The sequence below is a fragment of the Equus caballus genome, chromosome 13 (assembly GCF_041296265.1).
Source record: "Equus caballus isolate H_3958 breed thoroughbred chromosome 13, TB-T2T, whole genome shotgun sequence".
In the NCBI taxonomy this organism is placed as follows: domain Eukaryota; kingdom Metazoa; phylum Chordata; class Mammalia; order Perissodactyla; family Equidae; genus Equus; species Equus caballus.
Genome location: NC_091696.1, coordinates 1,130,597 through 1,156,492, shown reverse-complemented (window position 1 = coordinate 1,156,492; position 25,896 = coordinate 1,130,597). Strand labels below are relative to the sequence as shown.

General features: G+C 63.5%; 1 protein-coding gene across 2 annotated transcripts in view; it reads left to right on the top strand.

The window, feature by feature from the left end:
• Window positions 1-25,552, top strand: part of INTS1 (integrator complex subunit 1) — a 35,729-nt gene extending 10,177 nt beyond the window's left edge. For both annotated transcript variants that reach the window (XM_023655103.2, XM_070231367.1), the window contains exons 15-47: window positions 182-278; window positions 3,546-3,637; window positions 3,849-3,909; window positions 5,492-5,689; window positions 5,969-6,098; window positions 6,414-6,593; window positions 6,866-7,015; window positions 7,401-7,580; window positions 7,656-7,760; window positions 8,869-9,036; window positions 9,122-9,233; window positions 10,389-10,550; window positions 11,308-11,454; window positions 11,788-11,886; window positions 12,364-12,488; window positions 13,808-14,062; window positions 14,710-14,869; window positions 15,218-15,358; window positions 15,770-15,944; window positions 16,021-16,144; window positions 17,015-17,145; window positions 17,766-17,853; window positions 17,943-18,169; window positions 18,390-18,513; window positions 19,830-19,963; window positions 20,514-20,706; window positions 21,443-21,570; window positions 21,910-22,022; window positions 22,902-23,015; window positions 24,002-24,072; window positions 24,591-24,682; window positions 24,811-24,920; window positions 25,154-25,552. In XM_023655103.2, coding sequence (XP_023510871.2) covers window positions 182-278; window positions 3,546-3,637; window positions 3,849-3,909; window positions 5,492-5,689; window positions 5,969-6,098; window positions 6,414-6,593; window positions 6,866-7,015; window positions 7,401-7,580; window positions 7,656-7,760; window positions 8,869-9,036; window positions 9,122-9,233; window positions 10,389-10,550; window positions 11,308-11,454; window positions 11,788-11,886; window positions 12,364-12,488; window positions 13,808-14,062; window positions 14,710-14,869; window positions 15,218-15,358; window positions 15,770-15,944; window positions 16,021-16,144; window positions 17,015-17,145; window positions 17,766-17,853; window positions 17,943-18,169; window positions 18,390-18,513; window positions 19,830-19,963; window positions 20,514-20,706; window positions 21,443-21,570; window positions 21,910-22,022; window positions 22,902-23,015; window positions 24,002-24,072; window positions 24,591-24,682; window positions 24,811-24,920; window positions 25,154-25,269 — 4,502 coding nt within the window. In that variant the 3' untranslated portion in view covers window positions 25,270-25,552. The remainder of the gene's footprint in view (window positions 1-181; window positions 279-3,545; window positions 3,638-3,848; window positions 3,910-5,491; window positions 5,690-5,968; window positions 6,099-6,413; window positions 6,594-6,865; window positions 7,016-7,400; window positions 7,581-7,655; window positions 7,761-8,868; window positions 9,037-9,121; window positions 9,234-10,388; window positions 10,551-11,307; window positions 11,455-11,787; window positions 11,887-12,363; window positions 12,489-13,807; window positions 14,063-14,709; window positions 14,870-15,217; window positions 15,359-15,769; window positions 15,945-16,020; window positions 16,145-17,014; window positions 17,146-17,765; window positions 17,854-17,942; window positions 18,170-18,389; window positions 18,514-19,829; window positions 19,964-20,513; window positions 20,707-21,442; window positions 21,571-21,909; window positions 22,023-22,901; window positions 23,016-24,001; window positions 24,073-24,590; window positions 24,683-24,810; window positions 24,921-25,153) is intronic.
• The last annotated feature ends 344 nt before the right edge of the window (window positions 25,553-25,896 follow it).

Below are 25,896 nucleotides of genomic sequence, written 5' to 3'. Positions count from 1 at the left end.
CCTGCTCGCCGGCTTCTTGCACCTCCCTTGCTCGGGCACACTGGTTGCATTTCACCTGCATCTTGTCGGTGCCCGTGTCAGTCTCCCACCCTGTTTCTCTTGCCCTGATACCCCGTGGCCTGAGTCTGCCTTGGTGTCCACTGGGTGAGTCTGACCGGGCGTCTGGAAACCTGTGTCTTAGATGTGGAAGTGCTGAAGGTGGAGAGGATCCAGCTGATCGATGCCGTCCTGAACCTGTGCACCTACCACCACCCGGAGAACATCCAGCTCCCGGCAGGGTAAGACGAGCGCGGCCCGCAGCCTCCCCACAACAGCCCTCCTCCCCGCCTCGGGCTCACCATCCACAGCGCCTGCTCCCGCACCCGGGCTGGAGCTGACTGCCCTGTCCCGGCTCCCCGCAGGGCAGCTCCCGGTGGCCTTCCGCAGACCCCTGGGAGACCAGCCTGTGCTCAGTGACTGGCCCGACGCCTGTTTTCCTGCCATTGTCTGGGTTTTCGTGATTTGCTCCTCCGTTCTCTCCTTTTTGATGTCTCTGTCTCATAGCTGCTTTTTGCCTGTTTGTTAACACGCACGCTTTATTTGGTAGGTAACAGTGAGTTTACGCTCAGTTTTCTTCGCTGCTTTGTTGAGATATGATTCACGTGTGCTTCACCCATTGAAAATTTGTGGTTCCGTGTTTTTCAGTCTATTGACAGAGTTGTGTAGTCATCACCACAGTCTGATTTTAGAACGTTTTTGTCTGCCTAAAAAGCCCGTACCATTTGCTGTCACTTCCCGACCCCCCCCCCCAGCCCTTAGCAACACTGACCTGCTCTCTGTCCCTGTGGATGTGACTTTTGCGGACATTTCGTGTAAAGAGAATCATACAGTGTGTGGTCTCTTGCGTGTGGCTTTTCTCACTGAGCATCCCATTTTCAAGGTCCGTCCACAACCTGGCGTGTCTGTGCCTCGCTCCTTTTTGTGGCTGAGTAGCCTTGTGTTGCACGAACACACTGTTTTGTTCGTCATTCGCTGTTGACGGGCGTTTGGGTTCTTTCCACTCTCCACTGTCGTGAACGCCGCTGTGAACGTGGCTGTACGGGTTTCGTGTGGACGCGTCTTCAGTTCTCTTGAGTGGATGCTGAGGAGTGAGATCGCTGGGGCACACGTTTAGCTTTGTGAGGAACTTCCAGGCTTTCTCCCGGTGGCTGCCCTGTTTCACGGTCCCAACAGCAGTGTCCGAGGTCCAGTCTGTCCACGCCCTCTCCAGCCCTCGCCATCCGTCTGTCCTGCTTTAGCGTCTTGGTGGGTGTGAGGTGGCATCTCATTTTGGTTTTTGTTTGCGTTTCTCTAATCGCTTCTGACACTGAGCGTCTTTTCGTGTCTTTATCGGCCGTGTGTATTATCTTCTTTGGAGAAACGTCTATTTGAGTCCTTTGCCCATTTCTAGGTTTTGTTGTTGAATTTTTGTGTTGGGTTGTAAGAGTTCTTTGTGTGTTCTGGATTCTAGACCCTCGTTTAGGATTTGCGGATGATTTCTTCCATTCTGTGCTTGTCTTTTCGTTAATAGTGCCCTGTGAGACACAGACGGTTTTGATTTTGACGAAGTCCAGTTTATCTGTTTTTCTTCCGTGTCTTGTGCTTTTGTGGTAATCTGAGAAGCCATTGCCTAGTCCAGGGCCATGAAGATTGACTTCTCTGTTTTCTTCCAAGAGTTGTGTGGTTTTGGGTCTTTGATCCATCTTGAGCTCGTTCCACGTGTGGGGTGAGGAGGCTGTCCCGGTCCAGGCTTCTGCGTGTGGGAGTCAGTGGTCCCGGCACCGTTAGTGGAGAGACTTTTCTTCTCCGTTGACTTCCTTGGCGCCTTGTCGAGGCTCAGTTAGCCGTGCGTGTGTGGGTTTGTGGACTCTGAGCTCCGCTCTGTGGGTCTACGGGCAGCACCAGAACCTCACGTCCGGTGAGGTCCGACCCCCCTCTCTGCTGCTGCTTGTGCTCTGGCGTCCCCCCTGAGAGGCCGTTGCTTCGTCCGAGCTCACGAAGACCTGCTCCTGGTTTTCTCCTACGAGTTTGTATCGCTTTTGCTCTTAACAGTTGGGTCTGTTGTCCATTTTGAGTTTCTTTTTGTCTATTGTGTGAGGCGCGGGTCCGACTTGATGCTTTTTCATGTGAACGTCCCGTTGTCCCAGCACCATTTGTTGAAAAGACTGTTCCTTCTCCCACTGACGGTCGTGGCTGCCTTGTCAGTAATCAATTGACCAGAAACGTTTGGGTTTCTTTCTGGATTCTGAATTCCGTTCTCTTTTCTGTATGTCTGTCCTAACGCCCATCTCACACTGCCTTCATTGCTGTATTTTGTGCTGAGTTTTGAAATTGGGAAGTGTGAGTCCTCCAACTTTGTTCTTTTTGGGTTTTTTTCCTGTTTGTTTTTTTTTGGAGGAAGATTAGCCCTGAGCTAACATCTGCCACCAATCCTCCTCTTTTTGCTGAGGAAGACTGGCGCTGAGCTAACATCTGTGCCCGTCTTCCTTTACATTATATCTGGGACACTCGCCGCAACATGGCTTGATGAGCGGTGCTAGGTCCATACCCAGGATCTGAACCGATGAACCCTGGGCCGCCAAAGCGGAACGTGCGAACTTAACCACTGCACCGTGGGGCCAGCCCCCAACTGTGTTCCTTTTTCAAGGTTGTTTTGGCTATTTCATGTCCTTGTATTTCCATATGAGTTTTAGAGTCAATTTGCCAATTTCCAGAAAGCCACCTGGGATTTTGATGGGGGTTGCATTGAAGACGTGCCTCGGTTTGGGGAGTGTTGTCCTGAAAACGGTCTTAACCCTTTCCATTTCTTTCAACAATGTTTTGTAGTTTTTATTGGGTAAGTCAGTTTTGCACTTTTTCTGTTAAATCTATGGCTAAGTGTTTTTTTCTTTCTGACTCTGTCGTAAGAGGCCATGACTTCCTCATTTCTGTTTTGCATCATGGGTATGTGTTCTGCTCCCCAACTTGATCTTTCTCCTCGGCAGCCTGTTGGCACCCCCTTCCAAGTCAGCGTCTCAGATTCGCTTGGTTCTTTCTAACAGCTGCGTTCCGTGTCATCACCGGGAAGGACTAAACTTTAATTCTAGTTGCATTCGGTGACTTTTAGGTATTACACAGCTACCTCTCAGTGGACCTGGGGGTGTTTCTGGTTCCTGATGTGAGAACGAGAATGATGACTAACGCTTAGTGAGCATGTGTTGCTTGCCCGTTGCCCCCACTTTGTAGGTGGGAGACCGCCACTTCCAGAGGCCGGGGCCTCCCCCAGAGCGCAGAGCTGGGGTCTGGGCTGGTGGTGAGCCCTGCGGCTGGGCTGTGTGCAGTGTCAGGCTTACACGTGTGCACTGCCAGGGGGCATGGGGGCTGCGGAGGACCGGTTCACAGGAAGGGAGTTACTGAGGTGCAGACACCCACGTTCCGAGTCGGACAGTCTCCGCGTCGCCTCTGTGCCGCCCTGGCCTGGCCTGGCCCGGCTCTCATCATTGGCCTTAGTGCTGCTGAGGCTGAGCTCTCGACGGTTTGCGTTTCAGGTATCAGCCTCCGAACCTCGCCATCTCCACCCTCTACTGGAAGGCGTGGCCCCTCTTGCTGGTTGTTGCCGCCTTCAACCCAGAGAACATTGGTGAGCTGTCAGCCAGCTTATGGCCATCTTGGTGTTGAAGGTTCTTACTTTTTGGGACCCTTGCTTGTTGGGACCTGGAATAGAGCCTGGCGTGGGACTGGATGATGAGCCGGGAAGAGAGTGGGACTTGGGCCTGGGACCCTGGCTGCCGGTAAGTGGCCAAGGGGAGTGCTGTGTCCCAGCTGCCAACTCATGTCTCCTTGCTCCCTAGGCCTGGCCGCCTGGGAGGAGTACCCCACGCTGAAGATGCTCATGGAGATGGTGATGACCAAGTAAGTTGACTCATGCTGCTGGGACCAGGACAGTGAGGGGCAGCCCGGCCGTGCTGCAGCGGGAGGCAGGGCGCACACGCCCGTCCCCTGGCTGCCCTGAGTCTCTTTGCTGCTGCCTCCTAGGTTCCTTTGTCGTGGGCTTGAGTTGCTGAAAGTGAGTCTTCCGAGCTTTAGTCTCTTCCCCTTCTGGGTAGGAAGGGAGTGAGGTCGAGGCGGCGCCGTGAAGGCTGCAGGCCCCCGGTTATCCTGGCTGCACTCGTGCCGTGACAGGAGTGGGGACGGTTGAGGCTGACGGTGGCGTGACGCTAGGAGGGATGGAGCGGAAGAATCAGGAGCCAGACTCAGCAGGTGGACAGGCGGTTTTAGCCGGGGCACATGTGAAAGCTGCCTGGGATCAGCACCAGGGGGACCGCCTGTGTCCACGGTGGGCGTGGGACTCAAGCATAGTCTGAGCACCCAATGCCGGGGCTGCTGGGGCTACGCCTCGCTGCAAGCTGTGTGCTTGCTCTTGAGGCTGAACTGAAAAAGCAGTGTTGGCGCCAGACAGGATGGTGTGTGTGTGACGTGCTCCAGTGCCTGTCATTGTCACAGGAGATGGGTTCAGTCAGCCGCTGCACTCTGAGAGGGACAGCGAGGGTCACCCTGCAGAGGGCAGTAGCCGAATGGAGCAGAGCTTGAGGCCATGGCATGTGTATGTTTGCGTGAATGTGTGAGGTTGTAGCAGGTGCGTATGTGCAAATGTGAGAGGCCGTGGCATGTGTGTGCATGAATGTGTGAGGCTGTCGTGTGTGTGTGTACATGAATGTGTGAAGCCATGGCGCGTGTGTATGTGTGCACGAATGTGTGAGGCCGTGGTGGGTGGGTGTGTGCACGAGTGTGTAAGGCTGTGATGTGTGTGTGTGTGCATGAATGTCTGAGGCTGTGGTGTGTGTGAGGCCATGGCGTGTGTGTGTGTGTGAATGTGTGAGGCTGTGGCGTCTGTGTGCATGAGTGTGTGAGGCTGTGGCGCATACATATGCACGAGTGTGTGAGGCCATGGCGTGTGTGGCCCAGCTCCCTTCACACCTCCGAAGGGCTGTTTTGTAGCTAATGCGGTGGAGGGACCTTGGGGCCTTAGGAACAGGCCTGAGAGGAGTGGCCATTGCAGGAAGATCGGTGAGGTTTCAGGACGTGTGCTTGGCCGCCGTGCCTCCCAGTGGCTGCCCAGGCCTCAGGAAGCAGGAGTCAGCTTGGGGCACCCTCAGTGCACTGGAGCCATCTGGCCTGTTGGAGGGGCTTCCAGTGTGGAATGTCCTGGATGGACACAGTTCCAGGTCCAGGCTTCTGACACCTGTCAGGCCTGCTCTGGAGGTGGCTAGCAGGCCGTTGTGTGGGTGGCTGGGCACGGGCTGTGAAGGAGGCAGGGCTCCCTCGCAGCGGTCTGACTGTGATAGCATTGCTGATGGCCCCGCTGGGGCTCCGTGACGCGGCCTGACGGCTCAAGCTGTGTGCCGGGCGGGGGACATCCCACGAGTTGTGAACCTGCCTGGCCCATGAGGCTGTGACGGGGGCAGTAACCATTTGCTCCCCGTGTGACCCCCAGTAACTACTCCTACCCGCCATGCACCCTGACGGACGAGGAGACCCGGACAGAGATGATTAATCGGGAGCTGCAGATCGCTCAGCGGGAGAAGCAGGAGATCCTGGCGTTCGAGGGGCACCTGGCGGCTGCTTCCACCAAGCAGACCATCACCGAGAGCAGCAGCCTTCTCCTGTCCCAGCTCACCAGCCTGGACCCCCAGTACGTGTGGCCCCGAGCCCCAGCCCCTCCTGACGGCTCGCGCGGACCCGAGCTTGGACTGCTGGGTGGTGGGTGGGGTGGGCCAGGCCGCAGGCTGCCGCCCTAGTTCTCCGTGGAGCCTGGCCTGGGGTCAAGCCGAGAGCGCTGGGCAGCGGGGGTGGGAGAGAGGGGGCCCACTGGCCTTGGGGAGGCAGGCAGTTGCCCCCCCACACCTGCTGCTGTAGCTCTGGGGGTGCTGCACTGTGGCTGTGACACACTCCTGTTCTCTGGGACTCCCAGGGGGCCGCCCCGGAGGCCTCCCCCTCACATTCTGGATCAAGTCAAAGGCCTCAACCAGTCCCTTCGCCTTGGGCACTTGCTGTGTCGGAGCCGAAACCCAGACTTCCTCCTCAACATCATCCAGAGGCAGGTGAGCTCTGCTGTGGCTTTGGGAGGAGAGGCTCAGGGTGGGCTGGGAGCCTTCTAGAGGCTTTGGTGGGCTCCAGCATTCAATGGAACCATAGCTAGAAAAGGCCAGAGCACGCTGGGACCTGAGGGCCGCGTGGGGCCTAGCTCCTAGGTGTGCAGGTAGCTCCTTCCCATCAGCTGGCAGCTGGGACCTCTTACCCCGGGGGGGGTGGGATGAGCGTGTGGGGCCCAGGAGTGCAGGGAGGGCCGGGGGAGGGGCTGCGGGTGGCAGGTTCATGGCAGGAGGTGCTGAGTGCTGTGTCCCCTGCCCGCCCAGGCCTCCTCGCAGTCCATGCCCTGGCTGGCCGACCTGGTGCAGTCCAGCGAGGGCTCCCTGGACGTGCTGCCCGTGCAATGCCTGTGCGAGTTCCTGCTGCATGATGCCGCCGACGACTCCGCCTCTGGGGAGGAGGAGGAGGAGGGCGAGAGCAGGGAGCAGAAGGCCAAGAAGCGGCAGGTCTGTGCCCCTGAGCCCCACAAGCGCCTGGGTGCCCCGAGCCCCTGCCGGCGCTGCGGGCCCCCTGAGGTCCCCTCGCCTCCCTGAGGTCCCCTTGTCCCCTCGTCCCCCTCGCCCCCCTGAGGTCCCCTTGTCCCCTTCGTCCCCCTGAAGTCCCCTCATCCCCCTGAGGTCCCCTTGTCCCCTCGTCCCCCTCGCCCCCCTGAGGTCCCCTTGTCCCCTTCGTCCCCCTGAAGTCCCCTCGTCCCCCTGAGGTCCCCTTGTCCCCACAGAGGCAGCAGAAGCAGAGGCAGCTGCTGGGCCGCCTGCAGGACCTGCTGCTGGGCCCGAAGGCCGACGAGCAGACCACGTGCGAGGTGTTGGACTACTTCCTGCGGCGCCTTGGCTCCTCCCAGGTGGCCTCCCGGGTGCTGGCCATGAAGGTGAGGCCGGCTGCGCGCCCTGCTCAGAGGGGTGTTCCACCCCCAGACTTATCGAGCTGACTGTGCACAGGAGGGGCAGTCCCAGTGGGACTCGCAGGGACTGCAAGCCTCCTTCCCGGGTGGTGATGGGACCTCCCAGTAAGGAGCTGGTCGTTGGTTCTGCCGTGTTTCATTGGGAACCGAACGACAGTCTCCTAAAGAAGCCGTTCGTGCCGCTGCCTTCTCAGAGCTCCAGCGGCTCTGACAGGACGCAGCACCTGTCTGACGGGCCCCTCCCTGCGGCCTCCCAGGGCTCTGAGGGCACGGCCCTGTCCCCGGGTTGGGTGTGGACTCTGGCGGAGGCGTGGCGTGTGGAGGCTGGCCCAGCGCGCGCATCTGCTTGCAGGGCCTGTCCCTGGTGCTCTCGGAGGGCAGCCTGCGGGACGGGGAGGAGAAGGAGCCCCCCATGGAGGAGGACTCGGGGGACTCGGAGACACTGCAGGGCTACCAGTGGCTGCTGCGGGACCTGCCCAGGCTGCCTCTGTTCGACAGCGTCAGGACCACCACCGCCCTGGCGCTGCAGCAGGTGGGCATGCCGCGGCCAGGCGGGCGGGCGGGAGCGGCACATGCCCGTGGGCGAGCTCACACGGCCCCTCCACAGGCCATCCACATGGAGACCGACCCGCAGACCATCAGCGCCTACCTGGTCTACCTGTCCCAGCACACGCCCGTGGAGGAGCAGGGCCAGCACAGCGACCTGGCCCTGGTGAGGGGGGTGGGGACAAGTGACCCCAGCCTGGTGAGGAGGGTGGGGACACAGTGAACCCGCCCTGTTGAGGTGGGTGGGCTCTCTGTGCCCAGCTGACTTTGCGGTGACACCCTACCCAGAGCAGGCATTGAGGGCGCGAGACCCAGGTGCCACTTGGGTCCTAAGTAGCTGTTGTGACCGAGGTCTGTTTGTTCCTGTCACTCTGCCCCTGGGATGGGGCGATGGCACTTGAGGAGCAGGGGTGGTTGGGCCCCGCGCAGGAGTGCCAGCTCAGAGGGGGAGGGGAGGCTCAGGGCCGCCCCCGCTGGCTAGGCTGTGGTGGGGAGGGTGCCATGACCCGGGGCACGTGCCCCTTTCCCCGTCCCCCCACTCCTTCCGGTCGGCTCTCTCTTCGCCTTGCTTCCTATCGGCTTGTTCTTCGTCTCAGCAACCTAGTGCGCTTCGTGTCGGCTGGATCTCTGTGAGATGAGCAAGTGGGAGGCAAGCAGAGGTCACTGGGTGTCCTCAGCGAGGGACTGGATCGGAATGACAGCCAGGCCTCAAGGCTTCACTCTTCCGGGTCTCGAGCCTGGCAGCTGGCCTGGGGACGGCTCAGGGCCTGTGTGCCCAGCACTGTTTCTGCAGAGTTCAAGTGAACTCGTGTTTGGCTGTTTGCAGACAGCTTTCACCTTTGGGTCTGAGGATCACGTACTCCTGTTGCTCATGGCATGGTGTCAGCACTGCCTTCTTGCTGGCCACATGCTCCTCTCCTCCGTGCTGGCCGGTGGACAGCCATGTCCACTGTCAGGGCCAGGTCGTGTCCTCTCCAGGAGTCTCGTGCCGTTCCTCTTTCCTGTTCTTCCCAGCCCCCTTGTTGGGTCACGTCCCTGTGCATCTGAGGGGGTCCCGAGCACTGGGGTCCCCTTGCCTCCATCGTCAGCAGGTTGTGTGCCGTTGCCCTGTGGCCATCCCGGCTGGGCACGTGGCTGTGCTGATGTGACGTGGCATTGGGGGCAGGCTCACGGTGGGCTGCCGCCAGCTCGTCAACTGCTGGCCTCGTGTGAAAAGAGGAGGCAGGCGCTCCCGTGGTCCCAGGAGCCCTCTGACACCATGCTCGTGCCCCCAGGATGTGGCTCGGCTCATCGTGGAGCGCTCCACCATCATGTCGCACCTCTTCTCCAAGCGGTCCTATGGTGCCGAGTCGGATGCCGTGCTGGTGGCCCTGCTCTCCATCTTCTCCCGCTACGTGAGGCGCATGCGCAAGAGCAAGGAAGGGGAGGAGGTCTACAGCTGGGTAAGGCGGGTGCGGGCTCCCGGGATCCGTGCCCTGGAGCCTCTCCAAGGCCCCGTTCACCCCTCACCCCTTCATTTCTCTCCAGTCAGAGTCTCAGGACCAGGTCTTCCTTCGCTGGACCAGTGGGGAGACGGCCACCATGCACATCCTGGTGGTCCATGCCATGGTCATCCTCCTGACCCTGGGGCCGCCCCGTGGTAAGCAGCCTGCAGGCCGTGGAAGGGGCAGCTCCTGGGGTCTGTCCCAGGCAGGCTGCCTTCATCATGCCCGATTAGCTCCAGCCCTGCCAGGCAGGTGTGCGAGGTGGGAAGAGGCCCCGTGCCTGCTGCGGTTCTGGCGGGTCTCTGGACCAACTCGCCCCGCTCCCCTGCTGCAGGGTAGAGATAGAAGGTGCTCCGCGGAGCGCCGAGGGCAGCACTCGTCCTCCACGTGGCAGAGCCCCGTGCTGTCGAGCTCCTGTGGAGGGCTGTGGTGCGAGCCTGGTTCCCGGGACGCCTCACTGCACAGTCCATGTGGTGCTGTGCCCTCATGAGATGCCCACAGGCAGCCGGGACACCTTCCTGAGCTTGCTGTCCTTGTTCTCGTGGCCCAGCCTTGAAATTTTTGGTTTCTGGAGGTGGAGGTGTGAACATGAGGCTGCCCGTTGATGGGACTTGGAGACCCGGAACAGTGAGCTCCAGGCCTGGGGTGTGTGGCCCTTGCCTTCCTGGCCGTGGGCTATGTACAGAGCCCAGTAATCCTCAGCTGGCTGGACCCTCTTGGGCCTGCCAGCCTTCTCTTCTCTCCTTCCCGGCTGACCGCTGTGGACTGCTCCACCACTTGCCCGATGGCGTCTAGGAGTGGTGGGAAGGGATGGGTCTCTTTGCTGGGATTGGTGCCATGTGGGCTGTGCTGGGTGGACACGACGCCACAGACACGAGGCCACCCCTCAGGAGGGCGGGAGTCCCAAGCATGTGGACAATGAGGGGAGGTTGGCCCAGGCCTGCTGGGCTTCACGGGACCTTATGGAGCCTGAGGGCTGGCATGAGCTGGCTCAGCAAGCACACGGAGCCCGGGGGGACTGGCCCTCAGGGAGTGGCCAGCTGCTCAGCACCTCTGTGTCCTCAGCTGTGAAACCGGGTGACGCGGCGACCGTGAGGGTCAGATAAGTGAACTCGGCGCAGTCCCTGGCACGGAGGCTGTGCCGGGCTCTCGGGGCTCTCCCCTGTCCCTCCAGAGCCTCGCTTCCCACCTACAAAACCGCTCTCCAGCCTTGGCGTTGGGGCATCATGGGTCGGGGGCTCCGCACATGGTGAGGCTTGGAAAGGCATTGTGAGCCGTCCCTGCTGGTTACACCCTCGTCTCTCCCGAAGCTGGTGACGGCGAGTTCCGTGCTCTCCTCGACATCTGGTTCCCGGAGAAGAAGCCCCTGCCCACGGCCTTCCTGGTGGACACGTCGGAGGAGGCGCTGCTGCTGCCCGACTGGCTGAAGCTGCGCATGATCCGCTCCGAGGTCCCGCGCCTGGTGGATGCTGGTACGGGCCCGGGCTGGGCTGGCGACAGGGAGCTGTCAGTGAGGGTGGACCAGGCCTCACGCCTCCCTCGTGGGCCTGGGCCTGTTCCAGCTGGTGCAGCTGAGAGGACAGACCGGTGGGCTCTTGTGGGTTCCCAGGCATTTGTCACTCAGTGGATGTTTGTGAAGTGCCTGGCGTGCGCCAGGCACCGTGCCGGACTCTGCAGGCAGCATGAGCGCCTGTGCCGACCTGCCCTCCAGCCCTGGCAGTCAGGGTGCAGCTGAGGGCCCCGAGGGAGCAGTCGGTGCTGGAGAAGGGCCGAAGAGGCTTTGGGGGGAGAAGGGAAGGGCTGGGGCTGCTGAGTTGGCTCTGGAGGCTGGGAAGGGGTTTGGGGGGCCTGCAGTGAGAGGAAGGGCATGTGGCAAGGCCCAGGCAGCATGCAGTGGGCAGCGCCTGGGCAGGGCAAGGGCTGCGTGGAAGGCCGTTTGGTGAGCATGGGCTTAGCTCAGGAAGCACAGCGAAGGACAGTGAAGAGGCAGGACTCCTTACCAGCCATAGGGAGCCATTGACGATTTTGAGGGAGCCAAGAAGAGAAGCCGAGGGCTTGCACGCGGTGTCAGAGCAAGCCGTGTGCTGTGGGCCCTGAGGGTCCACCAGGCACACCTTATGCTGCCATCTGGGGCTGGGAGGGGCCGGGCTCAAGGTGGTCCAGGACCCTGGCAGCTTCCTGCGGGCCCAGCTCGGTGAGCGGTGGTCGCTGAGTGAGTGTGGCCCTCAGCCCTGCAGGACCTGGAGCCCCAGCAGCTGCTGCTCTTTGTGCAGTCCTTCGGCATCCCCGTGTCCAGCATGAGCAAGCTCCTCCAGTACCTGGACCAGGCAGTGGCCCACGACCCCCAGACGCTGGAGCAGAACATCATGGACAAGAGTGAGAGCCAGGGGGCCTTGCGTGGGCGGTGGGCCCTGGCCCAGCCTCCAGCCCATGTGTGGCTGGGGGCTCAGACTGGATGGCTCTCCGTAGCAGCTCCAAGCAGGAAGGTCAAGGCAGGGAGTGGTCGGGAGAGGCCCTGGCCCGGTGTGAGTCAGCAGCGCCTGGGGTTTGGGGGTCTGCGCCAGCTGCTCCTCTGCTCAGAGAGCTCGTGGCTCAGCTGAAGTCTCAGGAAGCTTTGAACTCTGTGGGCGCATTGGCCTAGGGTCCCCAGTGCAGGTTTTTGGCCCCCCCGTCACCCAGGCGTTTAAGTCTCTGGCCGCTGTTCCGCAGATTACATGGCTCACCTGGTCGAGGTTCAGCACGAGAGAGGGGCGTCCGGAGGCCAGACTTTCCACTCCCTGCTTACAGCCTCCCTGCCTCCCAGACGAGGTACTCTCCTTCCCCCGACTCGTGGCACACGGCCACTTGGCCTCCCCAGACGAGGTACCCTCCTTCCCCCAACTCACAGCTCACGGCTGCTCGGCCTCCCCAGATGAGGTATCCTCCTTCCCCCGAGTCACGGCACACGGCCGCTCGGTCTCCCCAGACGAGGTGCCCTCCTTCCCCTGACTCACGGCCGCTCGGCCTCCCCAGATGAGGTACTCTCCTTTCCCCGACTCACGGCACACGGCCGCTCGGTCTCCCCAGACCCAATGGAAGCGTTTGCCACTGGCTGGAGTCCCAGCACCTGTTTAGAGGCCCTGCTCCTCGTGGGCCTGAGCAGGCCTGAGCAGGGCTGGGGGTCCCCGGGGGGCAGCTCTTCTCTCCAGGTGATGGCCCCGGGGGAGGCTGGACTTGGTTCATAGGGTTCCCCGCTGTAGCCGGCCAGGGATAGCTTTCACCTGACGCCTGTTCCCCTCCCTGCAGACAGCGCGGAGGCCCCGAAGCCCAAGAGCAGCCCGGAGCAGCCTCCAGGCCAGGGCAGGGTCCGGGCCGGGACGCAGGTGCGGGCACTCGGCCCCGAGGACGACTTGGCCGGAATGCTCCTGCAGGTACCACCACTGCCGCCTGGGACGGCCCGTCCAGGGCCATCCAGGCCCTCCTCCCGCCCAGAGAGGGGTTTTACGCTGAAACTCGACGTCGAAGTTGAGAGAGGGCTCTGGAACCGGCCGCCCGGGTCAGACCCTGGCTTCTCCTCGGGGTTAGGGGACCGTGGACGAGCTACTTCACCTCCCCGTGCCCTATTTCCTCCCCGTAAAATCAGCTCATGCCTTTGCCCACCTCAAGTTGGTTGTAGGGTGTGTTCTGTGTGGAGGGCAGTGCCCAGAGAGGCCGTCACTCCCACCACCATCCTTGCTTCTTGCCGGCTCAGCAGCAGTCGCCTGACCTCTGTGGGACAGGCTGCAGTTGGCACGTGCCCTGGCCTGTGTCCAGTTATGGGAAACAGGCGTACTGGCCTCCGTTCTCACACACACAGCCCTCCCAGACGTGGCCTCACTGCTGACTAGCATGTGCTGTTCATGTTTTATCGAGAGGATTCCCAGGCCGTGCAGTCCACCCGCTGGAGTGTGCGGTGCGCGGTCCTTGGTGTAGGCTTGGCGCACGTACAGTGCACGGCCCTCAGTGTAGGCTTTGCGCAGGAGTGTGATCACAGTTGTGCAGCCATCACCTCCCTGTGGGTTTAGAACGTTCGCATCCCCCTTGAGGAGCCCCGGGCCTGTGATCATTCGCTCCCCATCTCCTCGGCCCCGGGCACCCACCGCCCTGCTCCTGCTCCATGGCGTTCTCTGCCTTTTCTGGATACGTGTGTGCGTGGAGTCCCACGGTCTGTGGTTCTCTGTGGACACGCGGATAAGAGGATGTCCTCATCCCCTGCTCACACACGGCAACACTCACTGCAGAGTGCTTGTGCTGTCTTTTCACATTACACGTTGCACACCTCCCAGAGTGTGTACACACTGTTCTCACGTGTGAGCACCTGTGCCTTCTTTCTGACCGTTTCTCTGGGCCCCAGGCCCGGCCCTGCAGTCCTCTGGCACCCTCTGAGCTAGGGCCCTGGGTTATAAGTGGAGAGGCCGGGGTTTCAGGGTTAGGGGCTCACCTGTGGCCTCATCACAGAGCTGGGATCCCCACGCAGGCCCCTGTCCAGCATCCTTGCACCCACCCTCCTCCTCCCTGGTGGGGAGTCTCGTGGGGACTGGGCACCTGGTGCTGGCTCCTGGTGGCTCCCCAGCACGGGTCTCAGGCTAACGGGGGGAGCCTGCCTGTGTCGGGAGTGCAGGCTGAGGGGGATCCCGCAGAGGGGGTGGGGCGGAGGTGCTGCCCTCCTGCCGCGCTCGCCCGCCTGACTGCTGCCTGTGCTCTGCTCCAGGTCTTCCCGCTGAGCCCGGGCCCGCGGTGGCAGAGCTCCAGCGCCCGCCCCGTGGCCCTCGCGTTGCAGCAGGCCCTGGGCCAGGAGCTGGCGCGAGTCCGCCAGGGGAGCCCCGAGGTGACGGGCATCGCGGTGCGCCTCCTGCAGGCCATCGCCACCCTGCTGAACTCCCCGCACAGCGGGGCCCTGGTGATGTCCATGCACCGGCACCACTTCCTCACCTGCCCCCTGATGCGCCAGCTCTGCCAGTACCAGGTGGGTGTGTCCGCGGACCCCAGAGAGCGGGGTGCATCCTGCAGCAGGGCCCCATGTCCGGGGGTGGCCACACGGGGCAGAGGTTGCTCTGTGTGCTCTGGAACGTGGGGCTCTGCCCTGTGCGGCGGAGGCCTGGGTCCTCACCCTAGTCCCGCCTGAGGCCTGGGGCTTCTGCGCTGGGCCTCCCCCGGCCCTAGCCGACTGGCGTTTGACACTGTCCTGTTGTCCTTGGTTCTTGGTTCCCAAAACTCCTCCCTACGGAGCTGGGGGTAGAGCCCCCGCCTTTTCTTAGGGGAATTTCCCAGCGCTCAGAGAAGGTGACAGTGGTGTGCTTTTCACCGTGTGTCTACCTCCTACGTTCAGTAATTTTGCCGTATCTGTCTTATCTGCATAGGTGTATGTGTGAATGTGTCTATTTTTTGTTTCTGTGTGTTATGTGCTTGTGTTCCTGTGATCTTTTTCCCTTGAAGACGTGAAGATGAGTTGCAAATGGTTGGACCCCTCGCCCGCTGTGGGGTTTGACAGGATCTCTGTGAGGTCCTGGCACCCCCAGGGGAGCACTATTGAGAGTATCAGTTGTGACCGTGGGTCAGTGGTGTGGCCCCCACTGAGCAAGCATAGTCACGTGCTGCCGATTGTCCCCGCAGCGCTCCGTGCCCCAGGACACTGGCTTCTCGTCGCTCTTCCTCAAAGTGCTCATGCAGATCCTGCAGTGGCTGGACAGCCCCGCAGTGGAGGGGGGGCCCCTGCAGTCCCAGCTCAAGCTGTTTGCTGCCCAGTACTCGGCACGACGCAGGATCACCGACGGTGAGGGACCGGAGAGGGGAGCCAGCGCCCACGGGTGTGGTCTGGGCTTTCTGCCATCCTCAGGGACCATGATGGCCTTGTTAGCACAGAGGGGCCTCTTGGCCCTCGGAGGTCTGCAGGCCCTGGGTTGGCATCCATGAGGCTGTGGCTGAGCGGTTGAGTGGATAGGGCTTGGGAGAACTTCCTCAGGGAGGAGAGTGCGCGTGGGAGGAGAGTGCGCGTGGGAACCGAGTGGTGTCTCCCGCGAGGAGGCAGTTCAGGACGCCCTGGACAGGGTGGGCTGATGGGAGCGAGGGAGGGCTCGAGGCCAGAACCAGGCCAGCGGGTCACACGGCCCCTCCCCTGCAGTGCGGAGTGGCTTCCTGCACCTGGCGGAGGCCCTGACCTTCCGCGGGGACTTGGAGGTGGTCAACTCAACTGTCCGGGCCCTCGTCACCACCCTCAAGTCTGGGGAGAAGTGTGGTGTGGAGCCTGAGCTTGTCAGCAAAGGTATCTCGGCGTCCCGGCACTGTGAAGGCCCCTAGTGTGGCTGCCTGCACAGGGGTCCCTCTCCTAGGTGCATGTGGGGAACAAGATGCTGTCCCCAGGGCAGCCCCTACCCCAGCCAAGTGGGCCCTGCTCTGCGGCTCCCCGAGCCCTCCTCAGGGCTTGCTGTTGGGATTTCGTGCACTTGCTGAGCCCCCAGCCAGTGTGGACTGGCTTCCCCCGCGGCCTCCCTTCACATGGGTGGGGTCCCAGAGCCACCGCTCACTGTTGGCTGGCCCCTGACTGGTCACACCCGGGCATTGTTGGCCACGGGGTGTGGGGCCGTGTGGGTCCCTGAGTCGGGCAGTCCGAGGGCTCGCCCGTCTCCCTCCCGAGCTGGGGTGACACGGAACACCCTTGCTGTCCTTCCCGCAGTCCTCCGGGGTCTGATCGAGGTGAGGTCTCCTCACCTGGAGGAACTGTTGGCCGCCCTCTTCTCTGCCACCTCTGTGTTCGCGGCCTCGAGGCCCATTGTGGTGGTGAGCTCCCTGCTGCTACAGGACAAGGAAGAGCCCCCAGCCCCGGGGAAGCAGGATGCCGACGGGGGCAGGTGAGCAGCCGGGCAGGGCCGGCCCGCTGAGCCGCCCTGGCTCGCCGTCTCTGAGCCCACCCCGCCTTCCCTTCAGCCTGGAGGCCGTGCGGCTGGGACCCTGCTCGGGGCTCCTCGTCGACTGGCTGGAGATGCTGGACCCCGAAGTGATCAGCAGCTGCCCGGACCTGCAGCAGAGGCTCCTGTTCTCCCGGAGCAAGGTGGGCTGTGGTCGGCTGAGGCCTGGTGGCGGCCCGGCCTGGGGCGTGGCTGGTGCTGGGCTCTGACGTGATGCTCACAGTGGCTCCAGCAGCCCCGGGCATTCCGAGACCACGTGTCTGCCAGCACCACCAGGGGACGACTGGTTCTTTCTGTTGTTCAAGCAGAATCCCGGGCCTGACTGTGGTCAGCCAGGAGGGGTGATCCCACATCCCCCCTAAGCCAGTCACTGTGACCGGCCAGGTCTGGTTCCTGGGGCAGGCGGGTAGGACTGGGGTCGGCGCTTCCTGAGCCCAGGTCCTCGCAGAGGGGCCCGGAGGCGCAGTGTGCAGGGGGGAGAGCCGAGCCCAGTGCCCCTGACGAGGCGGCCGTGTTGGCGCCCTGCAGGGAGGGCCTGGGGCGCCCTGCTCCTTGGGGCTCCCTGGCTCGTCTGTCCCTGGAGAATGCTAGAAAACACTGACCGTGTTGCTGGGGAGGGGCTACCCCTGCCCGCGTTTCTGCCGTGCACTCGTGTCTCTGCGTTTCCGAGAGAGCAGCCAGTGCTCCACTGCCTCCGTAAACCTCAGCGCTCCCGCAGCCGCTGGCTGCCTACGGAGAAGACTCCTCCCCAGGGCTCTGAGCAGGAGGTGGTTCTGCCCCGGGGTGACCGTTTTGTCTCGTGTGTGTTCCTGACTGAGCAGTGGGTTCAGCTCCGTGCACATTTAATTTGCAGTCGGCCAGCTGGGCCTTGGTCTGGGACACAGGGGTCCTGGGTCTTCCTTGAAACGGCCCTGTCTCTCTGCTTTCTGGCGGCTCGAGCAGGGCGTTGTCCGCTGACTGTTTAGCAGAGCCAGTCAGTCCAGGGGGCCATACCAGGTTTCCTTCCACCCCAGGGCAAAGGTCATCCCGGCCCCCAGGTGCCGTCTTTCCGACCGTACCTCCTGGCCCTGCTCACGCATCAGTCCAGCTGGTCCACGCTGCACCAGTGCATCCGCATCCTGCTGGGCAAGCACCGGGAGCAGAGGTGAGCGCCCGCCGCCTCCCTGGCAGGTCTGGCTCCTGCGGCCTTGCCGCGGGCAGTGTGGCGGCCGTGTGGCTCTCTTCTGGCAGCTGCGCCCCTGCAGTGCTGCCCCAGGGAGCCGAGATCAGATGGTGGCATGGAGGGTACCTTCCCCTCATTCCTCGGGTGCCTGGGGCTTACTGGGCAACCCACAGGGGGCTCTTGGTGCCCCAGGAAGGGGCCCTGCAGTGGCCTGGCCTCCCTAGGGGTCCAGAGCCTGCCTGGCCCACGAGTTCCTGCCCTGGGTGACCACTAGGGCACACAGTCAGGGACGGGACGATCTCTCCTCCTTGGATCATGTGAACGCTGTCGCCCACCCTGTGCTGCAGGGACACCAGCTGCCCCTCCTTGTGGCCAGGAAGCCCAGAGGGTGGGCAGGCCGATGGGATGGGGGCCCACATCCTCTAACTGCTGACCTGGGCCCTGGCCCAGAGGGCGCCCGGGAGGGGCGGGCTTGGCCTGAGCCTTCCTCACTAGGCGCTTCTCCCCGTTTTGTTTCCATCTGCATGCCTTTGCTGTTTCTTCTGTGCCTGGACACTGAGGCGAGCCTCTCGTGCTCAGCCAGAGCCCCTTGCTTCTTCCAGGTTCGACCCGTCTGCCTCTCTGGACTTCCTCTGGGCCTGCATCCACGTTCCTCGGATCTGGCAGGGAAGGGACCAGCGCACCCCTCAGGCACGTCTTGGGGGCGCACCTTGCCCTGCGGGGTCGGGAGACATGTGCTCGACCCCATCCCGGGCCTAACTGGCGAGTGCCTGTTCCAGAAGCGGCGGGAGGAGCTGGTGCTGCGGGTCCAGGCTCCAGAGCTCACCGGGCTGGTGGAACTGATCCTGGCCGAGGCGGAGGCCCGGAGCCAGGACGGGGACGCTGCCGCCTGCAGCCTCCTCCAGGCCCGGCTGCCTCTGCTGCTCAGCTGTTGTCATGGGGACGACGAGAGCGTCAGGAAGGTGACGGCGCATCTGACAGGCTGCATCCAGCAGTGGGGCGACAGGTGAGGGGCTGATACACGGGTGCAGGAGCCCCACTGGTCCTCTTGCTGACGTGCCTGGAGGCCAGCCCTCACACGCCAGCACCAAGGGAGTCAGCCCAGGTCAGGGCTCGGCTCCCATTGGCTGGAGGGGTGCCCCACCCATGCCAGTGCACGGCCCGTGGCAGGTGGGGAGCAACGTCTCTGCCAGCTGGCGCAGACAGTTCTTGGCTCTCTCCTCTAGCGTGCTGGGCCAGCGCTGCCGTGACCTCCTCGTGCAGCTCTACCTGCAGCGGCCGGAGCTCCGGGTCCCTGTGCACGAGGTCCTGCTGCACAGCGCGGGCGCCACCGGCAGCAGCGTCTGCAAGGTGAGGGGCTGCTGGCCCGGGCAGCGTCAGTGAGGGAGTGCAGGACTGCTGCTGTCCTTTGCTCGTGAGGTAGAAAGCACATCTGAGGAATGGAGAAATGCATCTTCTCAATTTAAACACGAGAAGGAAACTGGGGAGGGCGATGGTGCGTCTGGGCTGCCCGCTCCGTCCTCCTCGTCACCACCACCCTCACCTGTCCCACCTCTTGGAGCGTCTGGAAGTCATCTTCCCTCCGTGGAGAAATCCCTCTGGGCGTGGAGCAGAGAGGGTGTCCCGTACGTGCCCCAGTGTTTCCCTTCTTAAGGGACTGTTGGCACAGCAAGCTGTGTGGTGCGCAGCGCGATCAGTTCTGACGTTTGTGTACACTGAATTCACCGCACGCCTGACATGGCGTCTCTGCCCCCTAGAAGTGCCCCGTGCCCCTGGTAGTCCCCCTGCTGCCCCATCCCAGGCGGCCACGGGCTGCTGGGTCTCCACGGATCAGTTTGCGCTTTCCGGGGTTTTCCATCAGTGGACCTGCATGGTATGCACTGTGTTGGGCATCCTTCACTCTGTGCAGTTGTTTCGAGATTTGCATGTGCTGCAGCGCACGTGGAGGGCACGTTCCTCTTCTGGCTGCGTGGTGTTCCACTGCGCAGCCAGACCAGCTCGCTCGTCGTCCACCTGCTGGTGCGCACTGGGGTTGTTTGCAGCATGGGGCGTGGACAGACGACTTGCGGCGAGCCCACGTGCGCAGGTCCTGTGGCCCCGCCTTCACTGCTCTGGGTGGATATGAGTCGCGGGCGTGACCTGGCGTGCCTTCTGCCCCACCTTCTCTCGGCCTGGCCCTGAGTAGGATCTGCCGCCTTCCCTGCTCCCTGGTACAGTGGAGGGAAGTTGGCTTTTTCTAACATGTTTCTTTCCTTTTTTGTGTGGTTTTTATTGTCTTGCACAATTGAAGTCATACTCTCTGTATGATCTTGGCTTTTTTCCCTGCTCAGCACATCAGTGCCACGTTTGGCATTGACAGCTTTTTTCTACCTCTGGGACACGTTGACTTTGAATATGCGTGTTTGGGGTGGCCTGGACACTTGGCCTGTGGCCTGTTTGACCTGCAGAAGTGCCCAGAAAGCACTGGGGGAACAGATTTCTCTGGGTCGCTCTGTGGCCATGCCAGGTCCTTGGGGGACGGGGACCTTGGCCCCAGAGACCTGCACACTGCCCCTCTGGGCCCTGTCATGGCCCCTTCAGTGGTGGGTGGCAGGCTCAGTGTGGAGCGGGCAGGTGGGGCGTGAAGCTGGGGCGGCCCCCCGCCTCTGACCACCCTTTCCTCTCAGCTGGACGGTCTCATTCACCGCTTTATCACCCTCCTCGCGGACACCAGCGACTCCCGGTCCTCCGAGAACCGAGTGGCTGACGCCAACATGGCCTGTCGGAAGCTGGCGGTGGCCCACCCCCTCCTGCTGCTCAGGTACTGCGTGGCCGCCCCCCCTGCAGCCGGGCGGCACCCTGGGGAGAGGCTCAGGGGCAGAGCGCCCTTCCTCCTCGCCGCTGGGCAGGCCCACTGCTGGGCATTCTGCTCCTGCCTCCGCCCCGGATGCTCCTTCAAGAGCAGGTCCTGCGGCTAAAAGCCGAGGCGCGGGAGCCAGAGCCCGGCCAAGAAAGTGGCAGCCCTTGTGGGCATTGACGGCCTTTGGCTTCTTCCTGACTGAGCTGAGCCTCTGCTGGGAGGAGCTGGCTGACCCCTGGAGAGGGTGGGTCAGGGAATCGCACCCCCTCAGGCCCAGACCCAGGGTGGGTGGTTGAGGCCACTTCCGCAGCCCTCAGGCAGCCTCCGTGTCCCCTGGGGCTGGTGACGGGTGCACCCGCCCCTCCGATGGGCACAGGCACTTGAGTGAGCTCCGCTGTGTGTGTGCGAAGCCCGGGGTGGGCCGTGTCACAGCAGAGCGTTTCTCCTGGGGCCTGGGTGGGCGTGGGCGTGTGCGTGGGGGAGACAGCAGCATGCTCTTCCGCGTCCGCAGGCACCTGCCCATGGTGGCCGCGCTGCTCCACGGCCGCACGCACCTCAACTTCCAGGAGTTCCGCCAGCAGAGCCACCTGGCCTTCTTCCTGCACGTGCTGGGCCTGCTGGAGCTGCTGCAGCCGCAGGTGTTCCGGAGCGAGCACCAGGGGGCGCTGTGGGACTGCCTGCTCTCCTTCGTCCGCCTGCTCCTGGTGCGTGCGCTGCGCCCGGCCCTGTGGGGGACAGCTGAGGCCGTCCTGTCCTGCTGGCCTTGCCCTCCAGACGCCGCAGCCTGGGTGCTGGGCCTCTTCTGGGCGCAGCAGCCGGGACCCCGGGACGCATGTCTCCCCGTTCAGCTTGTCCCCCTCCCGCTCCCACGGCCCTGGCCAGGCCCATCTTTGTAATCAGCACTGTGGGTCCGTCCCCTTCTCCGCCTGAGGCCATCGGGTGAGGGCAGACCCGGGATGGGGGCTCTTCAGGGCTCCTGGGAGCCCCACAGGAAGGCAGAGCCCTAGGCCTGCCTCAAGGACAGGCTGGGCCGTTTCTGCTGCCCGCCCAGGGGCCCAGCTCGACTCCTGGAAGGCCTGGCTCGTGATGTTGCCTGGGAGACCCTGCCATCTTCAGAGCCCAGCCGAGACTGGTCGGGCTCCGGTGCGGCCTCCTCCGTAGTCGTCGTGCGCCTGCTGAGCCTGTGATCCCTCTTGTCGCGAGCTCCAGCTGGGCATCTGCCTGTCTGTGCTGGGAGCTCACAAGGACAAGGCCACTTTTGACCCTTTGGGCCCCTTAACATACCCTACCGCCCAGCAGCCAGCAGAGGGTGGTGGCACTGTGGTGTCCCCAGGTCTGCTGTGAGGCCTCCGGGGAAGCAGCGTGGGCAGGTGGGGTGCAGGGTGTCTGTTTCAGCACAGCCCGGCTCTGAACGCTGCATTCTCGGCTTCCGCCTCGCAGAACTACAGGAAGTCCTCCCGCCACCTGGCCCCCTTCATCAGCAAGTTCGTGCAGTTCACCCACCAGTACATCACCCACAACGCCCCGGCGGCCGTCTCCTTCCTGCAGAAGCACTCCGACGCGCTCCAGTGAGTGTGCGCGTGTGCCGGCCCGCACAGTGCGTGTGCCGCCTCTCCAGCGAGGCTCCAGCCAGCGGGCTGCAGGGAGGGTTCCCGCGAAGGCCCCATCGGTGCTCAGGCCTGAGAGCTCCCGAGGTGGGGTGGCAGCTGGGAATCAATGCTGCCTGCAGCGCTCGGCCGGGCGCAGCGAGGGCCGCAGGTGCTGGGTCTGTGCTGCGACGTTCTACACTGCCTGTTGTGGCTCCCTGCCTCCTGAGCACCCTGGGGTCCCCCACCTCGCCCTAGTCTGTCTGCCCCGCTCTTCCATCTGCCATGATGTCCTCACGGTGAGCCTGTGCTCCTCCCCAGCGACCTGTCCTTCGACAGCAGCGACCTGGTGATGCTCAAGTCCCTCCTTGCGGGGCTGAGCCTTCCCAGCGGGGGTGGCAGAGCCGACCGAGGCCTGGACGAGGAGGGCGACGGTGAGTGCGGCCGCGGGGTTCTGCTGGGCAGGGCTGCAGGTTTGGCAGACCTCGGGACCATCCTGGTATCCCTGGGGAATCATGGGCCCAGGGCCATGGCACACACATGACACCCTGACGGTGCCATGGCCAGCATGGCCGCACAGCACCCCCTCCTCTCTGTGGGAAGCTGGCTGAGTCCCTCTGTATTCTCCGTCTGGTTCCCCGTCTCTGCCCTGTGGTCCTCACCACCCCGATGGTGACCTGTGCCCCCAGGCAGGGCTGTCGACTGCTCTGACAAGTCCAGTCAACAGTTGGCAAATTAGCAAGCTGAGCGGCCAGAGCCTGGGTCAGTTCCTGGCCCCTCGTGACACTTTTTTGCTGCCCTGGTTTTGCCAAATCGTTTGTGCCTCTGTGGCTCGTGGTGGTCTGTGGGAACGCTCGGCACCGTGTCGGGCACATGGGCACCTTTGTTGTGCACCTGCTGTGTGCCGGGGCTGCAGCGCAGGGCCACGGCTCCTGCCTTGAGGCTGTGCTTAGGCTGCAGAGAAAATCCGCGCTTGCACTGTGCGGCAGGTGTGCACAGGAAGGGAACAGAGCAGTTGACGGGCTTGAGGGGCGAGCGCTGAGGTCCCCGAGCGGCTCCCAGCCAGCGTGTGGTCTCACTGTGTTTACTGAGTGCCTGCTATATACAGGCACCACGCCAGGCCCAGGCCCTCTTTCGTCAGGAGTCCTGATTCCAGGGGCTGTTGGGCAAAGACTGCCTTGCCTGCACGCACAGCCTCTGGAGCCCCGCTGTGGCGCGCTCTCCAGGCCGACCTCCCGCAGTCCATCTGGATGGGAGCTCCGGGCTGGGCCGTCTCAGTCTCCCGCCGACAGCACTAGCCTCCTGTCTTGCAGACGAGAGCTCGGCGGGCTCCCTGCCGCTGGTCAGCGCGTCCCTCTTCACCCCTCTGACGGCGGCCGAGATGGCGCCCTACGTGAAGCGGCTTTCCCGGGGCCGGACGGTCGAGGGTGAGTCGGCAACCAGCTCTCCCGGGCCAGGTTGGCCCCGCCGTGGGGGCCGGGCTCCATTCTGCCGCCGTGGCACCCTGGCTTCTGTGGGGGCCCTGGCTGTCCAGGCTTTCACCACGGGACATCCCGAAGGCCATAGGCCCTTGCCGGGCCGTGGGAGGAGCTGGGCTTCCTCCTTGTCGGGGGGCTCGGGGTCGGCAGGGAGGGCGTCACGCTGGTTGGTCATGCTGGGGAGCAGGCTCCCGACGAAGCAGAAGGTCGGGGGCCCCTGGAGTTGAGGGGATACTTGGAGAGAGGCCTGGCAGTGGGCTGGTGGGTGGCTGGTGGTCTGCAGGAGGGCCGAGGGTCCAGGGCCGGGTGGAGTTGGGCTGCTGGGCATGCTCCGTGCTGCTGGGAGTGCCCGGGGGTCAGCCCCTCACCAGAGGCCAACGCCTCGGGTCTGGGCAGCACCTGGTGCAAGGGGCTGGGCCATGTGTCCTCAGCTTGGCTCTAGGGTGACCAAGACAGCATCTGGGGAGTGTGGGACAAACACAGACCCCTGAGCTGACCCCCTGTCTCTTGGAGCAGGGACTGGGGGCATGCTCCTCTGAAAGCTGCCTCGTCCACCGGCGCCCATGGTCGGGGGTCGCTGGCCAGCGGGAGGGGAAGCCACGCAGCTCCCAGGCGCTCCGTCCTGAGGTGCTGGGCGCCCTGGCCTTCCCAAGTGCTGAGCTGGTGCAGAAAGCTCCAGGAGGCACTGGGCCAGGGCTCTGATGGGCCACCGCACCCCGAGGGTTGGGGTTCCCCTGCCAGAGCCGTGCAGAGGTCTAGACCAGGGGCCCACCCAGGGGTCCCTGCGACGCTCTCGGTCTCTGCCCCTCCCCAGCGGGTGTGAGGGGCAGCACAGCCCAGCAGTCGGCCCTTCTGCCTGTGGGTCCTTGGGGGCTGCGGTTCAGCCCCAAGCCCAGCAGCTGTGCTCTGCCCTCACGGGCCCCTGCCCCTTCTAGATCTGCTGGAGGTTCTGAGCGATATAGACGAGATGTCCCGGCGGAGACCTGAGATCCTGGGCTTTTTCTCGGTGAGTGGGCTGGGGGCCGGGGGCGCCGACCCTACTGCCCGGCCTGTTGGCCTTCTGCTGCTGGGCGCCTGAAGCTCGTGCCACGTGTTTAGAGGGACCGGGACGGTGTTTCAGAGGCCGGGATGGAGAAGCCCATGCCATCCCGTGGCAGGGAAGCCACCCGCCCAGCCTCGTTCCTCCATGAACCCTGCAGAGCCCTTAGCAGCCGGGCTTCAGGGGTGGGAACACCGCATGTCTGAACCAGTGCAGCCCCATTTGCTCACAGTTCTGCACGGAACCCAGGCAGGGCCACCCTCTGCCTGGGCCGGAACTTGCTGACAGCGAGTGAGTGCTTCCCTCCTACGGGCTCTGAGGTCCCAGAGCCGTCCAGCGATGGGGAGTAGGGGCTTGGGGAATGGGGTCCCCTGGTGGCCTTCTTTCCCATTGCCATCGGCCATCACAGCCTCCATGAGACCGAGAGCTGACAGCTTGAGCCCTCCACAGGAGGGTCGCCGTGTAACCCACCCCCACCCCCGCAGACCAACCTGCAGCGGCTGATGAGCTCACCTGAGGAATCCAGCCGCAACCTGGCCTTCAGCCTGGCCCTGCGCTCCATCCAGAACAGCCCCAGGTGAGCCCGGCTCCCCGGCCTGTGTCCTGACGCCCCGGGCTGAGGGCGGCACGCTGCCCACCTAGCGCCCTGGGGCAGGGTCTGGGGCACGGGGAGGAGGTGCCCACCCGAGCACATGGCCTTTCCAGCATCGCAGCCGACTTCCTGCCCACGTTCATGTACTGCCTGGGCAGCCGGGACTTTGAAGTGGTGCAGACGGCGCTCAGGAACCTGCCGGAGTACACCCTCCTCTGCCAAGGTGGGTCCCGTCCTGTCCGTCTCCCACCCGCCCACGGCGCCTGGTGCCTCTGGAGCCCTCGGTCCCCAGGCTGAGAAGGGAAGGGCCGAGGAAGGCTCTCCTCTCAAGCAAAGCCCAGAGGCTCGTCTTCTGAGGCGCCCGATGACCCAGCTCTTGGGAACCCCGGGGCCTGGGTGCCGCAGCCGGGGTGTCCGGCCGGTGCAGCCTGGCACGGGTCCTCGTCTCTCCTGCAGAGCATGCGGCCGTGCTGCTGCACAGGGCCTTCCTGGTGGGCATGTACGGCCAGGTGGACACCAGCGCCCAGATCTCCGAGGCCCTGAGGATCCTGCATATGGAGGCGGTGATGTGAGCCCGTGCCACAGCCCGCCTGCTGCACGGTCCTGGCCTCAGCTCGTCAGCGGGAGTCCCCCAGGCCAAGCCCTGGAGGCCTCTGCTCCACTGGCTGTCTCTTCTGGAGGGGGCGCTGTGCACGGGTGGGGGCAGCACAGAGCCCACGGCCATGGCTCCCAGCCAGAAGGCGATGGGGGTGGCCGTCACCCTGCCTGCAAAGTGACAGGGGACACAGCCCAGCGGGGAGGAGATCCTGATGTCTGCGGGTCAGAGTTTGAAATGAAACGTTGTGAACTCCCTGAGTGCCGGCTGTGGTGTGGTTCGCCCCCAGACGCCGGGAGTTGAGCAAGACGTGGGCGTCGGGAGCCCCGGCTGCCGGGCCTGGCGCGCCTGCCTCTCGCCCATGGGCCAGCCTCCTCCCGAGTAGGCCTGTGGAGGTGACATGGGCCTGTCCGTCTGGAGGGGGGCCCTGCCTGCGCACAGTCTCCGCCCCTCCTCCCATCCCTCCCTCTCTGGCAGAATGGGGAGAGAGGCCACAGTCCCTGGGCCGTCCCTGCCCCCAAGTTCTCTCCTCATGGGCTCAGCCTCTGTTGAGTAGGAGCCACGAGGCCTCAGGCTGCACAAGGGAGCAGGACCTGTGGCCGGG